Here is a 21090-nt window from a genome sequence, read left to right on the forward strand (position 1 = left end):
TCTATTTGTTTCAGTATAGTTGTTCAAACAAAAAAATAATCTTATGATAAACATCAGAGAATATCTTACTCAGTTTTTTTTCAATCCTCTTGCTCCTTCTTCTCTGCTTAGCTTCTCTATCCTCATTCAGAGTTATTTCTTGGCATATGTTGGTTTCTAGATCCTGCTTGTCTTTAGAAGATTTCTGAATTTTACTGACAAGAGATTTGCTTAGAATCAACAAAAATATTCTCTTCTCTATATAAATCGATGTTTATAGTAGAGCTAAGAATGTGAATATATTTCATTTTAAAAGGAAGTCTGTAATAGCATGCAAGTATATAGGCTAACTTAGGTAGTACTGAATAAAGAGTAAATCAGGAGAGAAACTAACTTCCAGATCTTTCAATAAAAGGTAAAACCTTTACCTTTTGATCATTTAAAGTCATTCACATGAGGAATGAGTACCCCGTATGCATTGTATTTGTTACATTAATTAAGTAAAAGAATTTTAAAATATTATGCATGATTTTGTCATACTCAAAATCCTTAGCTTTGCTTCTTGTTGTACTGCCACTGTGAGACATCCTCTGCTGAGTCTCTTCTAGTATTTGGCGATGACTGGAAACATGATCTCTGCACTTTCTTGAGGTGTCTCTTAACTGCATTGCTTTCCTTGATGTTGTTTGGGCTGTTTCTGCACATACTGCAGCCTCCGCTGAATGTGAACTTTCCTCACCAGTTTGCTTTTCACTAGAGGTGGCACCCCAGGAATCTGAAATAATTACTTCTTTCTCTCTCTGCTGATCACCCACAGGCTATGATAAAGAAGAAATATTACAAGCAACTGGTAAGCATGCAGTTAAAACAAGGGCTGTATATACAAGAGCTCCAAGAAAATGGTGTTATACATTATACGTGTGCTCACAGGCAATGGAGGGGTTGCTTAAGTGAATAACTGGAATTCTACAGTCACGAGAGACAGATGCTGCCATAGGAGAGGCACTCCTAAAGTAGTATGCCACACCATGTGCCTCTGGCAGAATTAGCCAAGGGAATTAGGACGCTCAGAATCACAACTTAAATAATAAATCTAGGCTGGCTGACAGCAAACAAAAGTTGTTACTACCTAACGTTGTTTGGTTGGACATATGAAATGACTTCACAGATTCATTTCAGTTTCCTATGGACAAGAGCTCCTGCTCTAAAAAATAAAATGATGTTTAAGATGTCTTAAGCTAGTCCATCTTATCTCACTCTTGCACAAACCTAGAAATGTGCACAAGATCAAGAACCATGTTTCACCTGAGGTTCAGTAACTCCCAGCTGAGAAGTTACTTCTAAAGACATACCATCACTGAACTATAGTCACCACAGATGAGATTCACTTCACTTACCTTCAGCCTTCTAAAAGCCAGGCAACTAGATGACACTAGGCATCTTCATTACCCACCCCTATCATAGGTGAAGAAGAAGAGCTACTTTCAGAGATGATGGTGATTCACCTTGTCTTAAGTTGTGCAAAAGGGAACCTAAATGATTGGTGTATACCAGAGGCTTATCTCTAAAAGTAAGGGAGAAAAATCCCATCCTAAAGATATGTCATCACATGGCAGTTAATTTGAGTTACTTGAGTTCATTTACTGTTTTAGTCAAGTGAGTGTGACATGCAGCTGAGTATCACTCAAGTTGCTGAAACCTGGGAACTCATTAGGTTATTACACACTTGAGTAATGCTGAAAGCTCTTAGGACACACCTTCAGCACACATGCATACAAATTCTTTCACCGTGATGTGGGAGAATTTGTTAGTTCTTTCTTGGGACACAGATGGAAAGGGAGGATTCACTGATTAATTTTTTAAATTTACATATTCAGTAGAGAGGCTACTGAAGAGGTGAATTGCATTCCTAGAAGTGGTCCCTCCGGGTCAAGAAATGATGCATATGTCGTGGTTTAACCCCAGCCAGCAACTAAGCAGCACACAGCTGCTCGCTTACTCCTCCCAGTGGGATGGGAAGGAGAATTGAAAAAAAAGTGAAACTTGTGGGTTGAGGTAAGAATGATTTAATAACAAAAGTAAAAATAAAGCATACTACTACTACTACTACTACTACTACTATTAGTAATGAAAAGGAATATAACAAAAAAAAACCCAAGAGAGAAGTAAAACAAAACAAGAAAAGACAAGTGATGCACAACACAATTGCTCCCCACCCACTGACTGATGCCCGAGCAGCGATCAGTCCCTCCTGGCCAACTCCCCCCAGTTTATATACTGAGTATGATGTCATATGGTATGGAATATCCCTTTGGCTAGTTCAGGTCAGCTGTCCTGGCCATGACCCCTCCCAACTTCTTGAACACCTGCTTGCTGGCAAAGCATGAAAAACTGAAAAATCCTTAACTTAGGATAAGTGCTACTTAGCAACAACTAAAACATCAGTCTGTTGTCAACATTATTCTCACACTACATCCAAAACACACTGTACCAGCTACTAATAAGAATATTAACTCTGTCCCAGCTGAAACCAGGACCATATATTAAAATAAATGGGCTATCCACCATCCTGACTGCATCTACAGGACAGTACAGGCTCTCCTCTTTTGAGTACTTGTTTCACCACAACAAGGATACTCTGAAGAAACAAGGGTGAGAAAAGACCAAGGTGAACAATATACTGTTACAATGCAACAGTTACTAAAAAATTAACTGGGATTTTTTCCTCATTAAAGTGCCTCCCTATTTTCTGCCTTCAAGAATAGCAGATAGAGGCACAAAAAAAGCTAAAATCAATTATTAATTGACAAGGGGTTATACATCCCCATTCCCACAGGACCCTGCTTCACAATCTTAACTGCAATACTGAGTAATCTACACATTAAGCTTCACACAGCTGTGCTACCAATCTCAGAAATCAACACTTCACTGAAAAAGCTTTGTAGGTTGCTATGGTTCTGAGACAATTAGCCTAGAGACTTTTCAGAACCTTGAAATTAGCAACCTTTGTGGCACATTTTATTACATAATGTTATATTCAGTTAAAACTACCAGCAAAAGACAGAATTAACTCATAGTCTTTGGATGTTTTATGCCATTGTGGGGAAGCAAAGTGGCTGTAAAACCACCTTAAATAGCTATATGTGGCTGATCATTGAGTTGCAGTTTCAGATTATTCAAAGACAGACAGAGCAGAGAATCTGATTCCAGGGTTACAAGGGATGTCTACTACACTCTATAGCAAAAACACACGTCTCCTATGTGTCCTTCTCTCTCCCTTGTTATAACCTAAACAGGAATATTCATAACATGGATATATCAGAATATATATATCTCTATATCAGAGAATACATAACAGAAAAACACTACCGGACTTTTAAAACAAAAACAATTGAAATGTATTAAACATGTAAATTACTGATGCCAGTTTGATCTTTACTAAGATTCACAGCTCCAAGTAATTCGGCTATTCTATAAAATATTTTATGATAAACATAAATCTTCAAATATTAATTGTGTATATACTTGCTCATTTGTTGTCCTCTGCAAGTTAGATCTTGTTAAGACTTCTATTTCTTCCACCTGTATTGTAGAAAGTTGAGGCTCAATCATATTTGTTATTCGTGTACAGTTATCATGTAACTGGGGAATACTGGGTTCTGAATTTAACTGCTCTCCCTCAGTGTTAAGCTGTCTCTCATTTGGCACTATGGGAGTGACAGGTTGTACTACAGATCCTGACAAGGCATTCAGAGCTGTCACAAGGTATACTGGCAGGGCATCACTGCTCTCGTCTGCTGATGGATCAATGGAAAAGGCATGACCCTGGCACTCTAACTTGTCAGGCAATGGATTTATCATTTTAAGACTCTCAGAATCACTGAGGGGTCTCAACAAATCACTGATTTCAAATTCACCAGTCTGCATACTCTGTTCAGTGAATGCTTCCATGAAAATCTTCCCTGGGGATGTCAGTGAAAGATCTGTATCATTATCAGGGGAATGTTCTTTTACTCTGCTATCTGTGTCAATAATGGTCATACAGGTTCTCTGGCAATCTTCTAAAATATGCGGAAATAAATCTTGTGGTGTCTGTTCCTTTGGAACCATTACTATATCCTCCACAAGGGCATCTAGACAGAGGCTTATTTCTGGAGAGAGATCTTCATTAACTAATTTCTGTGAAATCTACACATTAAAAAAAACCAAACAAAAAACCCTGTTTACAAAAAGGAATGGAACAACTCTTTCTAAAAAGCATGTAATTAACATTCACTTTAGAAGTCATCCATATATACACATATATTTTATTTGCAATTTTTGCATAAACTATGAGACTTGAAGCCTTTCCTAAGAACTCATACAATTTCTTAATAAAGGTTAGTACCCCTAAAGGGGGGTACAAGGCACAAGGGTTAGGGTCTCAGTTTCAAAAGCAGACCACTTCAGCTGTTGACTTCCCTAGCAACGAAAATCCAGAATAAGAGACTAAATCTGTTATAAAGTCAAAGATATTACACCATTGCCAACAACCTGAGGGTGTTAAAGGGCTTTAAAAGAAAGGCATTACAAATTTCTGTCACCCAGAAATAATGAAAGTGAACATATTCACAATAATATAAAAAGCATAGTTAGTAAAACACAATATATGAGTTTTGATTATGTGTTCAGGTAGATCCCACACAGGTATGGAGCATCACAAGCTCCAGTTCAAAGCCTTACCAGTATGTTTGGAGGCTGCACGTTTGAGTTTCTACACTGAGTACAGAACCAGAAAACCATAAATGTTCTTGGAAAAGTAATACCGCTGTTTTTCTAATCAACTTTTAACTGCTTTCAACAGATGCACCCATTTTTATACCAATTAATAGCTTTTTCATTTTTTTTCTTATCCCTGTTCCAAATGCTTCTGCAGGAGAAAATCAGATGCCTCAGCAGACCTAAACCATATTTTTTGTATGTAACATTTGTATATAATAGTGCTGTTGCTTAGTAATACTGGATCTTAAGAAAATCTCTTTCAATACATTTTTAGACTCTTGCCGCCAGCAAGTGGCAATACTGGGCAGTGCAAGAATCCTTTAACCACTGGTAACATAATTTTGATAAAGCTCACACACAATAAAACAGAAAGGGCAGAAATCTGACAGCATTGTCTCATGTTCAGTTTGTAAGCCATTATAAATCCCTGATTATTTGTTGAAAAATTATTCCCCAGTCTGCTGTTTTTTATCTTGTACCTGTGCAGCTAGTTGTTCCTTTTTAAGTACTGACTACCTCTTACTTTGCTATATTGAATTACAGTTTCTTTTTAGACCACTTCTGTAATTTGTGCAGACCTTAAACAACTGGGAAAAAACCCCACTAGTGTAACTTTCTGTACTTGAAGAACTGTGGTATAAACAGCATGTATGTGTATTACAAATTTCCTAAGAAAAAGGCTTAGTGCATTTGTTGAAGGGCAGGTGAAACTTACATTTATATTAATGGAGAAGGATCAGGCAGGAATAAATAACTAATTTTGCAAGATTCTAAAAACCCAAATGCCAGCTGAAATCCAACACTTAAATGTGACTGGTGTTCACAAAACTCTCATCCAACTACAGGTGCCTAAATTTCTTTAGCACTCATTTCTGTTGGCAAAACCCTGTGGGACTTGCTCTACAAGTAATTACAATCTGCAAAACATAATAAAAATCAAAACTTTCCCTCCCTAAAATCCATCCTCAGCTGCCACTTATCCATGAAGACACTTAAAGCCCTAGTGCCTAAGGTCCCTGTACCTTCAATTGTCTGTTGAAAAGAACAGAGGAGCTGCTGAAGGAGCAAGGCTGAGCCAGCTGGGAACTGAACAAAAACAGGGAGTTCTCTCTCCTGTGGATCCAAGACTGGTAAATATGGTCTGAACACACATAAGTTTCACTCAGAGGAGAAGCAGGATTCCGCCTCAGTCAGTAGCTTAGCAGTAAAATATCAACATTGTGGTAAATGCAGGTTCAGGTCTATCCTCCACCAGAAGAACTATGCTTCAAGCAACTCATTTAAAAAAGGGGTTCCTATCTAAGAATGCCAAAAAGAGAATGGTATCTCTTTGGCATAAGGCTGCTAATTCTTTCTAGGGTGTGAATCCCAACCATCTCATGGCATCTGTGAATCTCTTCCACTGAGCATGAGCATACTACTTTGAAAGCCTTGATTTAAATCCCACTATCTTCCTGTCTCAATTATTCCCAGTACAAATCCAAATCAAGGTGCTCCTTAATCCAGGCCCAAATCCTGCTGACCTTCTAGCATCAGCCCAGAATCTCTTGTCTCCCCATCTTACCCAGTAAGCACACACTGGGTAACAGCTGAGCATGGCCACAGTCAGCTCCAGCCTCAGCCGATTCAGAACCTCGCAACAGAGGAAGGAGATGGATAGGGAAGTCAAGCAGAAGTCTCATCTAAAAATACCAACTCACTTGACCATGGATATAAAAACTGTGTGTTAATAAACTCACTGCACCGAAGGCCAGTGAGTAAGCCAGGCTTAGCCAAGCCTTAGATGTCTACCTCTCCCTGTGCACAACTTGAGCAAGCTTAAATCTGGCCTGTCAGTTCCAGCAGACGGCAGTGCATTCACATCACCTTGGTGAAACTTGACAGGCAAGGATTTTTTTGCCATGTGTTTGAGAACAATTAAAAAGTTATCGAGAAATTGGTGGCTATTTGGTGTCACAGACTGTGGCTTGCAAATGTTACAAGATAAAACTGGACTGAGTAATACTGAAAGCATAAATCATATGGGTGGAGTGGAAATGTTAAGTGGACTCCTGTATCTGCTAGGTATGAGTCAAACAACAGCAGAATGACTGCAAAAGAGTTATGGCTTCAGAAGGATCAACATTACCAGCTTTTGTGAGAACACTGAGCTGAAGATTACTGCAATATACTGGGACGTGAGGGATGCATAGAGAATCACAGAACAGTTGAGGTTGGAAGGGACCTCCTGAGATCATCTAGTCCAACCTTGCTGCTCAGTGTCAGCTGCAGCAGGTTGCCCAGGACCGTGTCCAGTCAGGTTCTGAGTATCTCCACAGATGGAGAATGCACAACATCTCTGGGCAACCTGTTCCAGTGTCTGACCACCCTCACAGTTAAAAAGTTGGGGGTTTTGTGTTCAGATGGGGTTTCTTTCTTTTTAATTTGTGTCCACTGCCTCTTGTCCTATCAGTGGGCACTACTGAGAAGTCTGCCTCCCCCATCTTCATGCTTTCCTGTCAGGTGTTCATACACATTGGTAAGATCCCCCGAGTCTTCTCTTCTCTGGGTTGAACAGTCGTAGCTCTATCAGCCTGTCCTCATAAGAAAGATCATAGAATAGTTTGGGTTGGAAGGGACCTTTAAAGGTCATCTAGTCCAACCCCCGTGCAATGAGCAGGAACATCTTCAACTAGATCAGGTTGTTCAGGGCCCTGCAGGAACATCTTCAACTAGATCAGGTTGTTCAGGGCCCCGTTCAACCTGACCTTGAATGTTTCCAGGGATGGGGCATCTACCACCTCTCTGGGCAACCTTTCATTCATGCTCTCTGGGCAATCTTTCTTGTAAGCCCCCTTTAAGCACTGAAAGGCCACTATAAGGTCTCCCCAGAGCCTTCTCTTCTCTAGGCTGAACAACCCCAACTCTCTTAGCCTGTCCTCACAGGAGAGGTGTTCTATTCCTCTGATCATTTTTGTGGCTATCCTCTGGACCTGCTCCAACAGGTCCATGTCTTTCCTGTGCTGAGGACTCCAGAGCTGGACACAGTACTCCAGGTGGGGTCTCACCAGATCAGAGTAGAGGGGCAGAATCACCTCCCTCAACCTGCTTCTTTTGATGCAGCCCAGGATACAGTTGGCTTTCTGGGCTGTGAGTGCACATTGCTGGGTCATGCTCAGCTTTTCATGCACCAGTACCCCCAAGTCCTTCTCCACAGGGCTGCTCCCAATCCCTTCATCCCCCAGCTGTTATTCATACCGGGGGTTGCCCCAACCCAGGTGCAGGATCTTGCATTTGGCCTTGTTGAACCTCATGAGGTTCACATGGGCCCACTTCTCGAGCTTGTCCAGGTGCCTCTGGATGGCATCCTGTCCCTCAGGCATGTCAACACTCAGCTTGGTGCCGTCTGCAAACTTGTTAAGGGTGCACTTGATCCCACTGTCTATGTCATTGATGAAGATATTAAACAGTCCTAATACAGACCCCTGAGGGACACCACTCATCACTGATCTCCATCTGGACACTGAGCCGTTGACCACTACCCTCTGGATGCGACCATCCAACCCATTGCTCATCCACCGAACAGTCCAACCATCAAATCCATATCTCTCCAGCCTATAGAGAAGGATGTTCTGGGGGACCGTGTCAAAGGCCTTACAGAACCAGATGCACCAGTCCTTTAATCATCTTTGTAGCCCTGTGCTGGACTCACTCCAGTGTGTCCATATCCTTCTTGCACTGAGGACCCAGATCCGGTCGCAGTATTCTACAGGTGGCCTTATCAGTTCTGAGTAGAGGATCAACTCCCTCAACTTGCTGGCAACACTCTTCCTAATGCAGCCCAGGATATTGTTCACCGCCTTAGTCACAAGGGTGTATCACTGGCTCATGGCCAGCTTATTGTCCACTAGGATCCCCAGGTCCTTCTGTGCAGAGCTACTTTCCAGCCAGTAGGTCTCCAGCATGTACTGGTGCCCGAGGTTATTCCTCCCCAGATGCAGGACTTTGCATTTCCCCTTGTTGAACTTCATGAGATTCCTCTCTGTCCAGTTCTCCAACCTGTCCAGGTCCCTCTGAATGGCAACACAACTACCTGGTGCATCAGTCACTCCTCCCAGTGCACTCTGAACTTGCTGAGAGTGCATTCTGTTCCATTTTCCAGGCCATTAATGAAAATGTTGAACAGTACTGGCCCCACTATTAACAGACTAACCACAACAGAAATCAGAGCTGCTATGTCCTCAAAATCAAGAAAATCAATCACGACTCATTTTATGGTGTCAGGACTTCTGTGCAGTGATTGTGTTAATTAATGAATTTATCTTGTATTTTCACAAATAGATACATAAAACTAACATGCCCAGTGACTCACTGCTGGTTGTCAAGGTGTCTGTCCTCGCCCTTTCTTCAAATCAGTACACAGAAGCCTATGATGGCCATTGGTTCCTCTCACAAGAGCTCTTCCTGCAGCACTCAGATCTTGCCAGTGCCAACACCACCCCATATGCAAAAAGTGTAATTCACTGCAGTGATTAATCCCAACCTTCATACTCCAGGCTCCTAAAATATCCTCTCTGGAGATATTCTCAATGCACTCAATCTGCTTATTCTCCAGAGGCTATCAATCATAGGTAATCTTTGTTTCAAGGCATTTTGATTTTGTTTTACTTAACTAATTCTGTACAATGAGAATGTTTCATTTAATAAACTTGGTATTACAGTTGTACGTTGGTAGTTATATATTTTTCAAAAAGGAATAGCCTAGGGGATTTCATTTTTTTCCTTTGTTCTGAGACAAGGAGTACTTGACCATGTAATCAATCGTATTTGCTACAAGACATGAACAATTTGCCATACTGGTCTCAAATTTGTCTTTGGTGAATTTTAGCAAGTACTGTTTTTTCCCCAACATTAACCTTAATCAGGCTCCCTGAAAAAAGGAAAGTAGAATTGATTTATATAGAATTCTAACTTTTTATTTATAGGTACAAACCTACAGGACTAGATGGAACAGTCATAATGCTACGGTCTCTGCATTAAGCAGGTTATTTCAGCAGATAATTCACTGCATATTGCTGTAAATTGCTCCACACTGGAATGTCAGAGAAGAAATATTGGAACTGGTATCCTGCTGTAAGTTAATGTGAGGTTTCCTAAGAAGTGCAGAAGGCAGCAAGCATTACATGTACCCAGCAAGATCCTCTCATTTCTCTAGGATCCATGCAACTGATGTCACTAATGCTGCAGAAATCCTCAAAACTGTCCATGACATTGCAATAGAAGTTGGTAATAGCCGTTACTTCTTGCTGCAGAAACAGCAACAGAGCAAATTTCAGTGACAGTTTCTTTGTCCAGCATAGATAGACCTGAAAGCAATGAACCAGTCAGGGATGAACTGAGACTAGAAATCAAAAGGCACAAAGAGGGCATTGTGCCTCAGAGGGGCAACAGAAGGAGATAACAATGCAGAGGTAGCAGAGCAGACATAAGTAACATCATGGCTGCAGACAATAGCATACAGACAGATGGTACGGAGGCGAAGGCCAAGAACTCCTTCATGAAATGCCGCCAGCACTTCCTCTGCTAACTGAACAGAAATTTGCTCAAGTCCTTCACTGCTGCTTGGACTCCACTGACTGCAAACCAAGAATGGAGGGAGTGCTGGAAGTGAAAAGGGGAAAGGGGAAGTGGAGAAGAATCAAGCGAACATTTGACCACTGGATGTTTATGTCAGTGGTTGCAGAACCTTCAGCTCTTGCTCAAGGTATTTATGGGTTGGATATATTGTTGAATTTTTGCTACTGTGTTTTCTGGAAGCTATCAAGGAATTCCTTCTTCCCTCCAAGGTTTTCTTTCTTTCACATGCAAAAGCAGTGCTTGCAAGCAGATAAATTACTAAAATAATCAGTATTTGTGAGCTACACTCATAATATTCAGATTGCATTAAGTTTATCTAAATTAGTGTTGGCACAGCCCCCGTCCTTCCACTTGCCTTCAGCTGTGCATTTCCACATCCTCTCTTGTGCTGCACTGGCACTTACCTAATCATCTGGGGAGCTGGACTGAAAAGATTACATGGCTGAAAACTAAGCCAACTAAAAAAAACTGAACAGGATCTGACAGTTGTTCCCCAAGACTTACTTCATGCTGGGGGTCAAACAAGCAAGTGTTGGCCCAAAGGAAGCAGCAGAAACACATGGCAAAGAAAACAGGTAGTACCTTGTAACACCCAAGTAGATAGGCTCACACTGGAGTGGAATCATCCCTACTTCAGTATCACTGAGAAAGGAGCTGACAAATTGGGGAAAAGGTAGGTTCAAAGATATTCCCTCACTTTTAGCTCATCAGCAGTGAAACTTGTCACTCACGACCAGCTTTAGGATTACCAAAGAGATGTATCAAAGAGACTGGTACTACCTATTTTTGGCCACAAATAAGTCATTACTCCCGAACAGGAGGACAGTTACAGATACTCTGTTCCTCCTCAAAGACCCTCCTAATGCCTCTACCATAACTTTCATTGATGGAAAAAAAGTTTTGAGCTACTAAAAGTCTTCATTAGTTTAGCTTAAGTAACAGCCCTTATAGATTGTGTCTCATGGTGATGTCTTTCCTACTTCACTGTTACTGCCATGCTTCTACCCTTGTGACCCGCAAGCTTAAAAACTGCAGTTCCTACCCCAAAAGCAGAAAATAAAGGTTAGCTCTGAAGTTTTTTTCACCTAATGCACGCAGTGTCAGTTTTGACAGCTATGTGCCTGCTTTTTAAAATGAAAGAACCAGGTGTTTTCCAGTCACATATTCTCTAATGCTAATTAAATTAAATTATATATTATATACGTTCAGTTGTAAAAATACACTAACCTTTTCTTCTGAATCCTTCTGAAATCCACTCCATTTGATATCTAAAATTTAGGAGAGTAAACAAATATTTCAGTTGTACTTTCCACTTCTGAAATTTCTCATCATGTCTAGTAAAATAGCCTCACTTCCTGATTAAGGCTGAAGCTTCAGACCTTAAAAACTACTATAGTCATGTTTCCTAAGTGGAACAGACAATAAGGTTTCTAGGCTTTAAGGCTATGTTAGTCACTGAATTATATTCCAGGGCTATTTTGTCACATTTCTTCACTGTGGTTTAGAGGCCTGTATTTCCAAAGACTATCAGCAGATGGAATTGCTACCCATTCCACAGTATAAGACCTTTGCCCTGCCCTCTGTAATTACAATGCAATTAGACAATACAACTAAAACAATCCAATCATTTACTGCCTCTGAAAAGGGCTGGTCCCAACCTCCTTGCTCCCATCACCGTGGTTTGTCACTCGTGTGACTCCCTGGGAATTTCCTAATCAGAAATAAAGTGAATGGTTTGCTACTGGGTTAGCAAAAATTAGCTCAAACAGAGAGAGAGCAAAACAGATGGGGCAGCCCTGCACTGCTGGGAGCACAGAGGAACAGAAGTACAACTGAAGTAGCAGCAGGTGACAGACAGATCTGGTGAATGACCAATAGCATTTTTGTTTCTCCTGTCTTACAGTTGCCTTTGATTCCCGGACATGTTAGTAAGAAGCATACAGGAGCCCTCAATGACTGTTACATCCATGCTTACCTTACACATCCATATGGCACTTGAGTACCACGTGGCCTGTAACTTTTGTCAGAAAATTCCACAGCAATGAAATAATTTTAAGCTGGAAATAACACCACTTGGCTTGGGAAAACAGTTATTTCTTCAAACAGTTCTACCAGGATACTTACAAAAACATAACTTGTAGTCCAAGACAACTATGAAAACTAAACAACTGTTGTAAAGGCCACATATAGTCAGATTCTAAACCTACATGGGAACTCATCTTCAGCTTTTCAAATGATCTTGCCACAGAGCAACTTTCAGTTTTGTACAAAATACAACATACCTACAGAATTATTTTGCTGTCCCTCTACTGCAGCACTTAGTGAAAAAACAGGCTTAGAAATATTTTCAGTAAGTGATGGACACTTTATCCAACTCCTAGAAGTAAGTAATACAATAAAAAATTCTTATTCAGAAAGAATTGTAACCTGCTCAGCTTAAGAAAATTTCTACAGTAGTTTGAGTTTATTTATGCAGTTTTGCACTTAAAATTTCTCATTGAAACAACTGCAGTTATTTTAGAGGCATACTTCTCTTTACAAGGACATGCAGTAACTAAGACTTCCAGATTTCCTAAGCGGAGCTAGCTATGTTTGTACATTCATTCTCTAAGTGAAAAAATGGCTCTTCCTATTTTTTATTGCTTCTTTCTGTATTTCTATTCTAATCCATCTTTTACTGAAATCCTTCCATAGCTTCTATGAACAAAAGGTCTAATATTATTTATTACAAATCTTTGTTTATTTGTCTAATGGTTTTTCCCGAGTAGTTTACTGTCATTCCTGTTGCTTATACCCTTATACCATTAAAGGTAGTATCATCGATAAAAACAAATACACGTACAGTTTCACCCATATTGGACACCAAATTACCTTTGACATAAATATAGGTCCTTCACTAAGCAAACAAGAAAAGTGCTTCACAATAGAACACTGACAATAAAATAACATACAAATGGAGGTGTAATGGAATTGTTTAATTACAATACGCCTGACTAGAATTCCTGAGTGATGTATTATACTCACTGCAGTAGAGACTGAGATTGGTCAGATGCATATGCCTCTTGAGGTATCTGAATGGAAAAAAAAAATTTAACAAGTTAGTAAACAAAGAACTTCATTATTTATTTTCTCAGCTTTATTACAGGATTATCTTCTTCCTTCTGTAATTGAGTTGGGAAACAGAATTTTTAGATCTGATCTTTACATAAATTACTAATAAGACAGAAAAGCCATTCCACTTAAATCTTTTTTTTATTTGTGCTATTTGAGAAAGATATTGAAAAATAAATCAAGACTATGAAAGAAAACACTCACCCAGAAGGAAAACATACCTATGCAAGTAAGATATGATTGCTTTAAACTTCATGTGTTTTATATATCAAAAGACCGAAACACAAGGTATTTTTATTTCAACTCCCAGTTTTAATCTTTTTTTGTAACAATTCCCTCTTTTCATTAAGACAGGATACTACTCCAGAGACTGTGGAGTTTAGTATACAGCTCTCAATATCCTTGGAAAAGGCAGAATTAAGGAACTTAGCTGACAAGACCTGCACATCAGCAGGCTCCAAGTGGCAGGGCTGCCACATGCAGACACAGGAAAGGGCATGTGTGTAAGGAGAGCGCTAATGCCAGAGCTGGAGCCGAATTCAAACTCTTTAGTAAAAGGAGCTTTGATCTGCTTTTTGTGCCTCTGACTGTACGTAAGGGAGAGATGTCCTCTAGTATGGAAAAAAGAGCCTTTATGTAAAGTCTAAGGCAACCTAGGAATGATTACGATATGCAAGTGAACTGCAGAATGGTTCTCTTCCAGATGAGCTGAAGGCTGGGGATTACTAGTGGACTATCAGCATACTGGCTGCAGTTTTAAACAAATCATTGACATACAGCGGAGAACATTCACAGTGCTAGGAAAAACTCTGGGAAAGAACATTTTGGTGTGGACACTAAGTGATGACTTATTTGGCTTGCACAAGGTATTAGCAACACAGTAAGAACAACCATTTAAGCATTGACCTGAAGAGCAACAGGTGGAGATTGCCCAGTAGGAATGACTGCTAAAGGGGTCCCTGGAACAGAACAGATTCTTTAGAAACAGTTTGTGAAACAATTATTGACTGATGTAGTTCCAAAATATGGCAATGAGATAGTTGGCAGATAGTTACTGACTTTGCTAAATACATCCTTCGTATGAATCAGCCTGGGTATTTACACAGAGAATTATCCAGAGACCAAGCGAGGTCAGGAGGATAGCAGAACTACTAAACCTCTTTGACTGGCTAACATTGCTCAGATAGATGCTTAAAGCTCAACGAACTACCATCATATCTCAGAAGAAGGAGGAGCTATTTTGTCTGCTAAAAAATTACATTCTAAGCAAAATCAGTGTCTTGCTGATTAGTTGAGAGGTCTTCTCGAATCATAGAAGTTACACAAATAGTACTTCTGGCCACTGACTGCAAATACTAGGAACCGCCTTTTGTCCTGCTCTCTTGCTTTTGGTAAGGAAATTCCCGCAAAACTCAACTGATTTTTCTCATTTGAGCACTTATTTATACAGTCAACTGTCTGAGGGGACTCTGGATCTGTTCCAAAAAAACCACTAATGCTTAAAAGCTGTAAGTACCACCTAACAACTTTAGCTGCACTTGACCAAACTGGGCAAGAAAGAAAAGTCTGAAAAAGGTGAAAGCACAAACTTACAACCATGAGGCCGGCCTGAACAAGCCATGGAATAGGGTGTTAATAAAAAATGGAAACAACTTAACTTGTCAGTTGGAAAGAACCTGAATCCTACAAAATCTGCCTGTGTATCTACTGCATCTCTGGTGGAAGAAAAGTCTTACTTACAATCTCTTACATGGTAGAATCAAAGATAGGACTGCATATCCCAAGACTCCCCCAACCCACCTGAAGTACAAAGAAAGCCAAGACTCTTTGGAGCAACTGGAACTGATGTTACATTTCCTGAAAAAATTCACAGCCACTCTGGGCTGCACGACCCTCATACCATATTGCATCAAGATGCTGTATTCACATAAGATCATTTCTGAGGACAGAGTAGAAGTGTCGTGGTTTAACCCCAGCCAGCAACTAAACACCACGCAGCCGCTCACTCACTGCCCCCCCACCCAGTGGGATGCGGGAGAAAATCGGGAAAAGAAGCAAAACTCGTGGGTTGAGATAAGAATGGTTTAATAGAACAGAAAAGAAGAAACTAATAATGATAATGATAACACTAATAAAATGACAACAGTAATAATAAAAGGACTGGAATGTACAAATGATGCGCAGTGCAATTGCTCACCACCCGCCGACCAACAGCCCGCTAGTCCCCGAGCGGCGATTCTCCCGCCCCCACTTCCCAGTTCCTATACTAGATGGGACATCACATGGTATGGAATACCCTGTTGGCCAGTTGGGGTCAGCTGCCCTGGCTGTGTCCTGTGCCAACTTCTTGTGCCCCTCTAGCTTTCTCGCTGGCTGGGCATGAGAAGCTGAAAAATTCTTGACTTTAGTCTAAACACTACTAAGCAACAACTGAAAACATCAGCATTATCAACATTCTTCGCATACTGAACTCAAAACATAGCACTGTACCAGCTGCTAGGAAGACAATTAACTCTATCCCAGCTGAAACCAGGACAAGAAGGAAAGCTTCTATGTAAGCACATTCTATGTTGGCTCTTAGAGTGGTTGAAGAGCCACACTGGTGCAATCTACACATCCAAGTAGCAAGGATGACAGGCCAATATCGTTCCTCACAGCATTCAGTAAAGATTTAAATTTTATACTGTCCCCATACTGTGCATGAGGAAGCTGCCAGTGGCATGCTATATAGGTCTCACAAAAAAATAACAGTGAGAGTTACCCAAACTATTTGCTGAAAAGTACTAGGTTCCTTTGCTGTTCTGACTTTTGTGTACAGGGGACTTGTCCTTAGACTTGGAAGAATCCCTTACTGGGATTGCACACTGGCTACTCTGGTGACAGCCATGAAGTCAAAGACTTAGGTTAGGCAGCAGATAGTCAGATCAGCTTCCAGAGAAGAAAGGGAGAGGGTAAATGGGCACTTCCCTCATTCCCTCTGTCCTTAGAAAACGGTGATAAACTTCAGTCAAGACAACCCTGGGACATGCAAGCAGCAAAGTAAACTTATAGAGAAAAGCCTTTGAAATAACAGCATCCTTTTGATTTTGTTCACTGTTTCCTGCAGTGTCAGTTGAGACAAATCTATCTGCAATTCTGTAATGCTCTGCAAAAACATTCACTTCAGTAGAAGGAGTGTCTTTTTGCAATGTAGTTTTTGTCATCTAGGAAGCAGTTTCTTTTAAAAAACCCTCTCATACTGGAATAAGGATACATAGATAGTGGTCTTTGGACTGATAAATCCACAGTGCTAAACACAGTGTAACAGCCACAGGTTTTAAAACAATCTCGGTTAAAGAGTAGAAATCTGTTTGTTTCCAATTGTTTCATGAGCATGTCATATGCAGGTGGAAAGCTGATTGCTCAACTGAACAGAAATTTATGGGCTAGCTACCAACTGCAGCAAATATATTAAAAGGTGGGCTAATTAGTAGATTAGGGAATGCAGAATTACCCATAGAGTAGAATAATTACCCCATCATCATGCAAGCAGATATTATATTCTACATTTCACATTATTCTCTTTTTCTTTTATAAAGAAACAATTGTCCAATCATTGGATCACAGCTAATCTCATAATGAGTAACCAAGGGTGTATTCTAGCATAATTAATCCAGATGGTTATCTTCCAGCTCCTGAAGGGAACATACTAAAAAGTCTGTGCTCCACAACTTCATCTTTGTCTTGGACTTATTCCTCAAATTTGAAAGGTTATACCCTCCTGAAATACCAGAGAAGAGACTCTGATACATTCCTGCAGAGAATGTGCTACACACGTGACAACCGTCTTGCCATAAAGTTAATTTCAGCTGCAAGCCACCAGGCTCTTTTGTACACAAAGAATGGGAGGCCCAGTGAGTTTATTAATAATTAATAGTTAGATATGTGTAGGAGACATATCGTTTCTATACCTACTGGATTTATCTGTTCTTCCTTCTGACTATATGTGTGATCATAAAATTTCTGTATAAAACAGATTTCTGGAGAGGGAGCTCCTAGAAAAAAAAAACCATAGAAGAAAAATACAGTAATTAAAGGAAGTTTTGATTGCCTTAATTTCTACATAACTTTCCATAACTCCATAAATTTTTACATAACTCAGTAATTGAGGTATATCTATCAAAGCTTCTGATATGCAAGACACTTAAGTGGTTAAACAGTCTATCTAACTAGATTTTGAAACTACAATATAGGAGAGGTCAGAAATGAAGAAAACCAGCTGGGGGGGAAATTTATTTCACTTAGTGTTCTGGAATCCGACCTGAGTTCGTATAGGAGATTAACTCTTTCCCCTTATTTTTTAAACTAACAACTGCAATTTTGGTAAACTGCCTGATCCAACTGACTAAAAATATTTGTACTCCTATATGGAATACTTTCTTTAATGACTATGCAAAGGAAGAAATTCTCTCTGGAAAAAAAAAGAGAGAAACCCTTAAGCTTGGACCCTTAGGTTTCAAAACTAAAATGTTGTTACTGACATTAATAAAATACCCATCAAATTAATCTTTATGTTATGTATCTCTTCACCAAATTGCTACCATGCAAGTATGCACAAACACATGAATAATGAATATTAATTCCAACTTACTGAATATAAAATGCTGCAGGCAAAATGCTAAAAATATAATCTATTACATACCTATTACATTTACAGAGACATCCCCCCCCCAATGGTCAGACAAATCCCCACTCCACAAACTGAACAATGAGTCAAATAAACATGCCTTAAACCATGTATGTTCAATGTCGCCAGGTTTTAATTTCAGTGGATAACCACAGGTAAGTTCCAAATGGGATTATGCTTCCTTCCTCAGACAAAACTACTGACCAACTATGAAAGGTTCAGCATCAGGAAATCACAGCCATAGGAAAAGTTTCTGCAGATTTCAATGGGCTGTAGGTAAGATTTATATTAACTCAGAGTACATTGATAAGAAACTACAGTCCACTCCAGTCTTCAAATTGGCAAAAAGACAAACAAAAAAAATCTGGAAGAACACTTAGAACACCCTGTGTCAATTAAAGACTAGGCAGTCTCTGTATTGCTGGAATAACATATACAGGATGCAAGTCAAATGGATTATATAAAAATGCCAAGGAGGTACCAGTAAAACTATTATGTAACTACAACATGCTTGCTCTTGCAACCTGCTCTGAGGGAGTTATTAAGGAAGATTTCAAGGCTTTAAATGAGCGTGCATACATTTAGGTTTAAAGTAATTTGATGATACACTTAAAATAATGCACTTAAATATCGCTACCTGAATTTTGTACATTAAATTTAAAGAGAATCGATGTCTTAACAATAGCAAAGGGCTGTTTTTAAATATTATATGCAACTATAGTGACATATGACTATTATGTGTACAGATTCCATTTTTATGACTATTACGTGTTTAGATTCCATTTATTTTATTCTGCTCAAACACAATACACATATCTAAATAAAAAGGATATCCTTATATATAGTTCAAACACTTATCAAGCCAGGCATTCTCAGTTATAGTACACAGGAAGAAAGGAGAAATTAAGAGCAAACCTATTTTTCAAGTATTAAAAATGTGTTGATCGTTCTTCTACAATAGGACCTAAAACTATGGATATAATGAGAGCACATACACTTCATAAGAATGAACTTCATGCAACATTTAACCTTAAATAACATGGACTCAGGCAACATCCACAGCAACAGTTCATAGAAAAAAAAAAACACAGACTGAAAAAAGAATCTGCCCTACCTTCATTAGTTCTTATTTCAGTTGTTAAAGCCTTGCCCTCACTAAGAAAAGGCAACCTTTGCAAAATTAAAAAAAAAAAAAAAAAGTCTGTTAAACAGTTGTATCCTCTGCTTTTCAGGCCTATAAACTCAAAAGGCAGTTGAGGGCAGCCGAGGGCACCTCCACTGTTGGGACACTGCTAACTGCTCGCACTGCTGGGCGAGCGCACCTCTGACAGTAACACCAACAGTAAAGGACCCCCTAACTGTGAGGATATCCCTTACACTCTGCATAGAAAATCTTAGATAGGGAGGTACATTACCGCTTTACATATTTCCAAGTAATACTGGGCCACAAAACCAGTAAAAGAAAGTACAGCTGCTTGGTAATTTCAATTCTTTGCCACCTCTTAAAGGATACAGGAGATAATGTCACAAAAATGGTATCAAGTTAAAGTTGTGGAGAAGTAACATCAGCAGCAATCGTACTTAACAGTGTTTTCTTTATTTTTTCTGAGTTGGGTTATTGTATGTTTCAAGTCCACTGATTAAAATGTTGTTCAGGAGGGTCCAGAGGCACAAACTCGGAGGCCCACAAGGTACGTGTAAAATAAATGGGGCCATTTGCAGAGCTGAGAACTACTGAGTCTGAGGGCATACAAAACTGGTCTGAATAGAGGAAAAAAAACCCCAACTAAAAATACACATTTCTGAAATAATCGAGAAGAGCTGGTTTGCACTCCGGGATGCCAGATGCAGGAGGGGACGGTTCCTGTGTGTGGCTGGTGTTTTCCTGAGATCAAACCCAGAGCCGCCCAGGCCGGGGGCAGCAGCCCGCCTCTCCTCAGGGCGGCCCGAGAGCGCCGCCCTCAGCCCGCCGCCACGCCCGCACAGGTACGCGCAGCTCAGACCCACACCGCGTTACCACCTCCTCCAAAGGAACTCCTCCACATCACTTTCCGTCCCAGAGCCCTCCACGACGGTCTCGTCGCTATCGCTGTTCCCACCGCCGCCCCGCTCCTCCATGGCGCCGCCGCCGCCGCCGGCCCTCTCCGCTGCACTCCCCTCCGCCGGCGGCCGCCCCTCCCCCCAGCGCCCCGCGCAGCTCCCCTCAGCGGAGGCGGCCATCTTGTGGAGGCGTGAGCGCCGCGGCGCCTCGTTCCCCCTCGGGTGGCACCGGCCAGCCGGGGCGGGGGTTAGGGAGCGGCAGGGCGGGAGGAGAGAGCCCGTCCTCAACAAGCGCAGCCCTTCGAGCACGGGTGAGATCGGAGTGACTGGTGGTAGAAGTTAAAGGCAGCTCTCCCTTCGGGGCTACTGGGATGAGTCTCCCTCAGCACGACTGGCCTTGGCCTGCTTGGGGTGGCGATGCCATCCCCACACCTTCGGCAGGGGTTCCTGCTGCCTCACTAGTGTTGGGCTCCTGGTTCGGGCCCTGTCGTCTGCGTAATTCAGCAGAGCCACAAAGCACTTAACATGCTGACCTGCAATCTACAATTGCTCGCTTTTCCTAATCTGTGTGCTTCCATGGCCACGTTTAAGCAGCTAACTTCATCTGGTGTTCTGAGCGCAACGCATGTTCATGTGTTCAAGAGTAGGGATGCGTTTGAGATAACCAAATTATTAGTTGCCAATATTTTCACAGTATTTGCAGTAGCACTCTTGTACGTAACCCGTCGATCATCTGTTAATCACAGCAACGTTTTCCGCAGGCAGACCCAATCTGCCTCAGCTTTGCCTTCCATCTCTGCAGCAGCAGGGACAGCGCTGCTCCCATGGCCTCTGTCGGTGTGAAGCTGGGCTGTGGGCAGGCCACCGCCAGAGCTACAGATAAGAAAACTTGATGGCAGAAAGTGCGATGTCATTTA

The 21090-nt window shown here is 40.9% G+C and overlaps 1 protein-coding gene across 1 annotated transcript in view; it reads right to left on the reverse strand.

Moving 5' to 3' along the window:
- The window catches only part of ANKRD31 (ankyrin repeat domain 31), an 80252-nt gene extending 59903 nt beyond the window's left edge, over positions 1 to 20349 (reverse strand). The window contains exons 1-9 of the mRNA XM_052778496.1: positions 20154 to 20349; positions 19248 to 19303; positions 17422 to 17501; positions 13381 to 13427; positions 12639 to 12733; positions 11584 to 11624; positions 3505 to 4167; positions 520 to 797; positions 70 to 194 (exon numbers count right to left, since the gene is read on the reverse strand). Coding sequence (XP_052634456.1) covers positions 70 to 194; positions 520 to 797; positions 3505 to 4167; positions 11584 to 11624; positions 12639 to 12733; positions 13381 to 13427; positions 17422 to 17501; positions 19248 to 19303; positions 20154 to 20251 — 1483 coding nt within the window. The 5' untranslated portion in view covers positions 20252 to 20349. The remainder of the gene's footprint in view (positions 1 to 69; positions 195 to 519; positions 798 to 3504; positions 4168 to 11583; positions 11625 to 12638; positions 12734 to 13380; positions 13428 to 17421; positions 17502 to 19247; positions 19304 to 20153) is intronic.
- Positions 20350 to 21090: the final 741 nt, after the last annotated feature.

Source organism: Harpia harpyja, chromosome Z (genome assembly GCF_026419915.1).
Source record: "Harpia harpyja isolate bHarHar1 chromosome Z, bHarHar1 primary haplotype, whole genome shotgun sequence".
Lineage (NCBI taxonomy): Eukaryota > Metazoa > Chordata > Aves > Accipitriformes > Accipitridae > Harpia > Harpia harpyja.